The sequence below is a fragment of the Mus musculus genome, chromosome 7 (genome assembly GCF_000001635.26).
Source record: "Mus musculus strain C57BL/6J chromosome 7, GRCm38.p6 C57BL/6J".
Lineage (NCBI taxonomy): Eukaryota > Metazoa > Chordata > Mammalia > Rodentia > Muridae > Mus > Mus musculus.
Window position 1 is genome coordinate 27,576,658 of NC_000073.6, and position 8,160 is coordinate 27,584,817.

Sequence of the window (8,160 nt, forward strand, 5' to 3'; positions counted from 1 at the left end):
ACCCCATTCATGTAAGAGCCTGCAGTGGTCAGAAAAGGGTGACAGATCCTCTGGAACTGCAGTCACAAGTGACTGTGAGCTGCATTTGGTTGCTAGGGACTGAACCTGCAAGAACAGTAAGTGCTCTTTAAAGCCCTCATCTCCCTACACATGATTATTTAGAAGATAGTTTGATACCATGCCTATTTAGCAAAATGGCAGTATTAAATTTTCTGTTAGGGCCTATGACTTCCCAAGGTGCAGACATTTGACCAGGATTTCCATAGCAGGCATGTATTCCTCCTGTGGCGCAGCCTCAACTCTAAGCAGAGAGCTGTTGGCTAAGTGTGTAACCTTCATGCTGCTGTTACAGCTGTGAGCACATCGGGCCTGGCAGGTTGCTGTTCTAGTGTTGCGGGTTCACTGCTGGTAGCTGGTACACTGATGACTTCTCCCCGCGGCCTGCAGGGGGCCTTTCAACACTGTGAAACTAGCCACCAGGGAGGAAGTTTGCCCTAGCCAGTTCCAGCTTGATTTTCTCTATGTCCTACAACCAGAGCATGCTGTGCCTGGGTCAGTAAGGTCACTAGTGCAGGCTGTCCTGGAACTCACGCTGTAGACCAGGCTGGCCACTGACTTACAGAGATCTGCCTGCCTCTGCCTCCAAAGTGCTGAGATAAAAGGCATGTGCCACCACCCCTGGGCTGGTAGTTTATTCTTCTTTAGTGATTGTTTCCATAGTATTTTGGGCTTATCTTTCAGTGAACACTACATTGGTGATGTAGGGCTTTTTCCTTTGGTTGAGGCATGGTTTCCCAGTGTAGTCCTGGCTATAGCCCTTAGACTCTCTGTAGATCAGACCCCCAAGGCCTAGGGTCAACAGTGTGCACCACTTCCACCTGGCTGAAGTGTGTGCTTTATTTAGTAGAGGGCTCATCCCGGTGCATTGCATCCTGCCAGATGCCCAGAGTCGCAAGCGTGAAAGGAGCAAGTGCAGGTTCAGAACTATCTATTGAAAAGCTGGCTGTGATAGCACCCAGCCGAGATCTAGCCTCGGTTACATAGTGAGTTCACAGTTAGCGGAGGCTATGGGAGACCCATTGTTTTAGTTAGGGTTACAGCTGCTATGATGAAACACCATAATCAAAAGCAGGTCGGAGAGGAAAGGGTTTGTTTGGTTTATACTTCCACATCCCTGTCATCACTGGAGGAACTTCAGGACAGGAACTGAAACAGGGCAGGAACCTAGAGGCAGCAGCTGATGCAGAGGCCATGGAGGAGTTCTGCTTACTGGCTTGCTCCCTATGGCTTTCTCAGCTTGTCCTCTTATAGAACCCAGGACCCCCAGTCTGGTGTTTGTGGTCCCTGCTCCATCAATCACTAAGAATCATTTAAAAAAAAAAATGGGTCTGGAGAGATGGCTCGGCGACCACATGATGGCTCACAACCATCCGTAATGAGATCTGATGCCCTCTTCTGGGGTGTCTGAAGACAACTACAGTGTACTTACATATAATAAATAAGTAAATCTTAAAAAAAATGATCATTAAGATTTTAAAACAATCAACATGAAGGTCTGGGCAGTGGTGGCACACAACTTTAGTCCCAGGTCTCGGGAGGCAGAGGCAGAGGGATCTCTGAGTTTGAGGCCAGCCTGGTCTACACAGTGAGTCCCATGATAACCAGGCTCCACAGAGAAAGCATATCTTGAAAAACTAAGAGATGAAATAAATCATTAAGGAACTGCTTCCAGGCTTCCCTGTAACCTCTGCTTTGGAGGCATTCTCTTCACTGACGTTTCCTCCTCTCAGATGACTTTAGCTTCTGTTGAGCTGACATGAAACCAGCCCGCGCATTGATTTCCCAGATTTGACTCCATGTGTTTGTGTGAAGATCAGAGCCAGTAGTCTAGTTGCAAAGTCTAGGGAGCAAGCGTGTGTCCCTACTAGGACAGTTCTCACTGGCACGTGGGCTGGCAGTGTCATCCCTCCTTGGCATCTGCTCTGTGGTCAGCGGAAACCTGATCCCATGAGACCACCAGGCAGCTGCTGCTTCATGATGTCACTTCCCTCCCAGGTCTCCATAGAACATCTGTGTTTGATCGCCTTGGTGCTGAGTCCAAAGCAGACACGACCACAGGGACTAAGGTAAGTATAGCCTGCACACACACACACACATACACACACACACACACACACACATCTGTGTCCCACATGTCCATACTGTCTTCCCAAGTTTTGAACCTGGTTTTTTTTTTGTTTTTTGTTTTTGTTTTGTTTTGTTTTGTTTTGCTCTGGGATTTCCTGTTTGCCCTTTGACTTTCCCCATCTGACTTTTAGCTTAGCCCCAGTCTATTTGGCTGCTAGATTTTTTTCTGTAATCTTCTGCCCCCATGTGTCACTTAGTCTCAGCATCTTTTACCACAGCAGCTCCTGTCTGAACCTCCAGCTCTGGGTAGCTACTCCCCTCTGCAGTCCAGTCAGCTGAATGCATGGTGTGTGTGGTTAGGAGAATATGCCAGCGCTCACTCTGACTGACTGTGTGGCCTTCCTGAATTTGTGTAGTGTCAGTTCATAGAGTGGCTGTGGCATATCAGCAAGGGGGGAGGCAAGCATGGTAGGCAACTGTGGCTCCCACTGAGCCGCATGCTCACCAGGGTGGAGATTCCTGTCTACCTGTCTCTCACCTCCCAGGATCTTACCATGGTGGTGATGGTAACACTTAGGGTCGGAGGACTGGAGGTCCAGCCATGTGAGTGCCCAGAGTGTGACTGTTACTTCTGCCTCAGGGCTCCGGTGTATGCTTTTTTTCTCAGCTGTCTTTGGAGAGCCTGACTTCAGAGTTTGTATCTCAGAGACAATCCCTGGCATCTCTGAGAAGACACGGATTGTCCCTGATTCGATTTTTTTTCTGACTCCTGTCTTCCAGCCTGCTTCTCTTCTTTGGATGCTGGTAGTGTTGGCCCACATCTGTCATCCTAGCACCTAGGAGATGAGGCAGGAGGATCTCACATTTGAGACCAGCCTATTATGCTATGTAGTAACCCCTGTCTCAAAAGTAAAGAAAAAGAAACTCCATGAAGACATGCTCTCTTCCACTCACAGAGCTCGACTGACTGCTGAGCTTATAGTTAGTGGAGTTACTTCCGACACTGCCTCCTCCTGTGCTAGGATTCTAGGAGGGCATGGCCAGGGTTGACCCGATCATCGTGGTTTCCCCAGCACTTCATCCTAGGCTGAGGTACAAGACTGAGGATAGTGTCTGAGGCTCATAGACTCTCTGCTAAGTAAGTGGCCAAGGAAGGGGCTGGGCTGGGGCTCAGTGGTAGAAAGAGCACTTTCCAGCTGTGTTGTGTATAAGGCCATGAGTTCTATCTGAGGTGTGAGAGAATGAACAGCTAAAATGACTTGGGGAGCTTGCCAGTGCTCCCCCTGCCCTTGCCAGTGCACTCCTGTCTCTGTCTTCACAGAGCCATGGCTCTTCAGCTTCCAGGGCTCCCATGGTCAGAGCTGTTTCCTTCCTGAGTCCCTTGGCATAGTCAGGTCTTCCTTTTGGTGCCCTAGTCTCTGGTCCCCTTCAGTGGTGCTGTCACCATTACATAGGATGTCACTGAACTGTCATCTGACTTCTTAGAGGCCAGCCCAGAGCAGGTAGCATGCTGAGGGAGTAAGTGAGTCTGTCTTTTCTCTGCCCTCTACAGCCCACAGGAGTTTTCAGCCGCTTAGGGGCCACCCCAGAGATGGATGAGGATCTGGCCTGGGACAGTGACAATGACAGCAGCAGTAGCTCTGTCCTGCAGTATGCTGGGGTCCTGAAGAAACTAGGACGAGGCCCAACCAAGGCCAGTGCCCAACCAGCACTGACTGTCAAAGCCAAGGCCACAAGCTCTGCAACCACCACAGCTACCACTCCAAAGCTGCGGCGCCTGGCACTTCCCTCTCGCCCTGGGCTGGAGAAGAAGCCGGATTCCCTGCCCAAAGTCAGCATCCTTCAGAGACTGGGCAAGGCTGCCGTTGTGTCCGAGGCACAGGACAGCCAGGTCACAAGCACCAAGAGTAAGTCCTCAGCTGAGGTCAAGTTCGCCATTAAAAGGACTCTGGTAGGGCCCCGGGGGAGCAGCTCCAGCGAGAGCCTTGGTGCCCAGATGGACCATGCAGGCACTGTGAGCGTGTTCAAAAGACTGGGCCAAAGGACTTTCTAGCCACATGCAGGGTGGGGTGCAGCAGGGAATGGCAGGCCAGCTCCTGCTTTCATCCCTTCAGCCTTTCTTGAGGGCACACCTGCCCTCCCACGGAGCTCTAGAAGGCACAAGGCTTGGCTCTCTCCAGCATTTAGCTGGTTCCAAGCACTCGGGAACACAGCCATTTTTCCTGGTTTTTGATGTTCCCGCAGCCTGATGGTGCCTGCTTTGGGACTTCCCTTCTTCCCTGCCCTCTGTCCTCTGCACAGTAACTGTGGCCTTGGCATAGTTCCCTTTTCTACCTCTTCCCCAAGCCAAGGGACCTGTTTCTTTCATGCAGTCCACCCTGATAGCAGCATCTGTTGTGACCCTCCTGTTGTGACCGCCCCACCACAAAGGTGTCACCTGGGGGGTCTCCCCCAGGCCCGCCCTGCGCCTTCCCTCCCTCTTCTCCCCCTTCCCCGCCTGCTGTGCTGTCTCTCTCCCTCTCTTCCCTCTTTTCATTTCTCTTCTGTTTTCTGTCCCTGTGGCAAGGCCCGACCGTCCGCTGCATCCTGCCTGACCCTCCTGCACCTCTGGCCTCCCAGCGGCCCCCTCGTCGACGGTGGCGGCGAACCTGTAAAGACTGTTAGCTGCCTTCCATTCCCAGGCTGGAGGGACTTCCCCAGACCTGGCCTGCAGCCGGGGCACCTCCGTTTCCCTGCCCTGACCGTCTTTTTCTTTGATGGGTGGTGGGCAACAGACATGGGAAGGGGCGGGTGCTGAGGAAAGGTGACTGCTGTTTTAATATATTTTTGTGACTTTGAGACTGTTTCCTTCCTTCCTCCTCCTTCAGTGGAGTCACAGGTCTGTGGCTCACACGGACCCTGTGGGGCAGTAGGCACTGGTGAAAGACTGGGACTGAAGGGGATGATGGCGACAGTTCTCATGGTGAGGCCTCCTCCTCCCCTTCAAACTGCAGTGCCTGTCACTACGGTGTCCCATCAATGTCACCATTCTGCCACTCTGCCTGTTGGTAGCTTGCTTTTATTTTGAGACAGGATCTCACTCTGTAGCCCTGGCTTCCCTGGAACTTGCTATGTAGATCAGGCTGGCCTCCAACTCTGAAGAGCCCCGCTTCCCTCTGCCTCCCAAGCCCCAAGTGCTGGATTAAAGGCGTGCACCACAGCCAGCTGCTTGCCTTCTTTTGTTTTTTGAAACCCAAGGTGGCTCAAACTTGCTGTATAGTTGAGGAAGACTTAGAACGTCTCTCTTTACAAATAAATTTATTTTGTGTGTATAAATGTTTTGTGTCTGTGTATGTATTAGGCACATAAGTGCATGATGCTCATGGAGACTTGGAAAAAGATGTTGGATACCCTGAGACTAAAGTTGAGGACAGTTTTGAGACACTTTGTGGATTCTGGGAACAAATCTTGTATCCTCTGTAAGCATCAAATGCATTTAACCATTGAGCCCATGCTTTGAGTTTTTAATCCTCTGATCTAGGCCGTGAGATTTCTCACATTAGAGGCCTGTGCCACAATGTCAGGGCTTTATGTGTGCCGGAGACTAGGTCCAGGCCTATGTGAGCATTCTGCTAGCTTCCACCGCTCCCACCCCCCTTTTTGAGACGGTGTTACTATGTCACACAGGTTAGCCTCAAAGTCAAGATTCTCTTGCCTCTTCCTCTGGAATGCCACAGTTACAGGTGTTAGCTAGCACCTGGCAGCCCCTAGATGTCATGACATTGTATTGCCCAAAGAAAAGCAGTGAGGCATGGTTGGCCTGGACACTTCAGTTGTATGGTCAGCAGATTCTGAGGTGACCTCATGGGGTGAACTGAGAAGAAGAGGCAAGTTTTTAGAGTTGAGAACATTCTGAGGGAAGGACAGCCACAGGCAAAGACCTTGAGGTGGGGCCATGACCAGGAAGGTGACTGGCTATGCAAAAGACATGGCTGCTGGATAGGAGGAATAGCTCTTGGCAGAGACTGGAGAGTGAATGGGAAGAAGAGGGTGGGAGCAGTTCTAATAACTGTTAGAGTAGAGGAGCCTGGTGTGGTCGGCTATGTGTGCAGTCCCAGCATTCGGGAGACTCAGGCTTGAGAGTATCTTACTTCGAGATCAGCCTGAAATATATAGCAAGATCTTGCCTCAAAAAATGTAAAGATTTAAAAAAACAAAACAAAACAGGCTGGAGAGATGGCTCAGCAGTTAAGAGCACTGACTGCTCTTCCAGGGGACCTGAATTCATTTCCCAGCAACCACATGGTGGCTCACAACCATCTGTAATGGGATCTGATGCCCTCCTCTGGTGTGTGTCTGAAGAGTGACACTGTACTCATATACACAAAATAAATAAATCTTAAAAAAAACACACAATTTCCCCCCCCACCCAAAAAAAAAGAAAAACCAGACATAGTGGTGCACACCTTTAATTTCAGCACTTGGAAAGCAGAGACAAGAGAATCTCTTGAGTTTGAGGCCAGCCTGGTCTATATAGTGAGTTCTAGGACAGCCAGGGCTATATAGTGAGACCCTGTCTCTAAAAAGTAAAACCAGTGGGGCCTGGTGTCAAGTACGTTGAATGCCAGCACTTGGGAGGCAGAGGCAGGTGAATCTCTGAACTTGAGGCCAGCCTGGTCTACAAATCGAGTTCCAAGACAGCCAGGGCTAGAGAGCCCTATCTCAGAGCTGGGGGCTGAGGAAAAGACAAGGGACGGAAGAAACAGCTCAGTGGTTACGATCATTGGCTGTTCTTCCAGAGACCCTAAGTTCTGTTCCCAGCACCCACATGTGGATTACAACCACCTGTAACTAAAGCTCCAGGGGATCTGGTACCCTCTTGTGGCTTATGAGGACACCGGGCATGCACACGGGGCATAGACATTCATGTAGACAAAACAGCCATACACATGTAATGTATGTGTATACATTGTATACATCTATACATATAAACAATTTTTTTATGTAAAAGATAAAGGGAGAAGAACTCCAAGTGAACCTTTTTTCCCTTCTCTCATATGTCACATCCTGATCTGTTTCCCCTCCACTCTCTTCAGTTCTACCTTCCCTGTCCCCCAGATCCACTTTCCTCCATTCCCTTACAATAAAAAATAAAAAAGACAGGCACCCCAAGGGATATCAGCTGAACATGGCATAACCAATTACAGTAAGACAAACAAAAGACAGGCGCTCATGCCAAGGCTGGATGGGGCAACCCAGGCAAAAGAGGCAGAGACACCCCCTACTCCCACGGTTAGGAGCCCCCAGGAACACCTAGCTACATAAACATAAGGTATATGAAGAGGACCTAGCTGAGACCCATATAATATCTGTGTCCGTTGCTTCAGTCTCTGAGTCCCTATGAGCCCTGGTTAGTTGATTCTGTGGGCCATGTTCTCTTGGTGTCCTCCACCCCTCTGGCTCCTACAATCCTTCCTCCCTCTTTTCTGAGGAATTCCTCTGACTCTGCCTAGTGATTGGCTGTGGGCCGTTGCATCTGCTCATCAGTTGCCGGATGAAGCCTGTCTGGTGACAGTTGGGCTAGGCACCAATCTGTGAGTATAACTGACTATCATTAGGAATTATTTCATTGACCTCTGCTGTGCCTCCCCCACCCCACAATTGTGTTTGGTTCTGTCCTCAGTCTCTGATGGTTTGATCTTCAAGATCTTCAACCACTACCCCATGTCACCATTATAGCTTTCTTTTTCTTTCTTTCCTTCTTTCCTCTTTTCTTTCTCTCTCTGTCTCTCTCTCTCTCCCTTCCTTCCTTCCTTCCTTCCTTCCTTCCTTCCTTCCTCTCTCTCTCTCTCTTTCTTTCTTTCTTTTTTTCGTCCTTTCCCTCTCTCCCTCTCTCCCTCCCTCTCTCCCTCCCTCCCTCCTTTCTCTCTCTCTCTCTCTCTCTCTTTCTTTCTTGTTGTTTGTTTTTTAAACCAGGTGTCAAGATTCCCAGACCTCAAACTTTGCATGTAAGCAGAGCATGGCTTTGAACTCCTTGATCCTCCAGCTACAACC

General features: G+C 49.9%; 1 protein-coding gene across 5 annotated transcripts in view; it reads left to right on the forward strand.

The window, feature by feature from the left end:
• The window catches only part of 2310022A10Rik (RIKEN cDNA 2310022A10 gene), a 28,857-nt gene extending 23,415 nt beyond the window's left edge, over positions 1-5,442 (forward strand). For 3 of the 5 annotated variants that reach the window (XR_391092.3, NM_001374792.1, NM_001122767.1), the window contains 3 exons: positions 2,056-2,126; positions 3,680-4,034; positions 4,694-5,442. Coding sequence is in view for 4 of the 5 variants with exons in the window: in NM_001374792.1 (NP_001361721.1) it covers positions 2,056-2,126; positions 3,680-4,034; positions 4,694-4,791 (524 nt within the window). In the remaining variant the exon portion in view is untranslated. Of the gene's footprint in view, positions 1-2,055; positions 2,127-3,679 lie in introns of all 5 variants that reach the window. The other 2 variants (XM_017312231.2, NM_175107.5) reach the window with 1 other exon arrangement.
• The last annotated feature ends 2,718 nt before the right edge of the window (positions 5,443-8,160 follow it).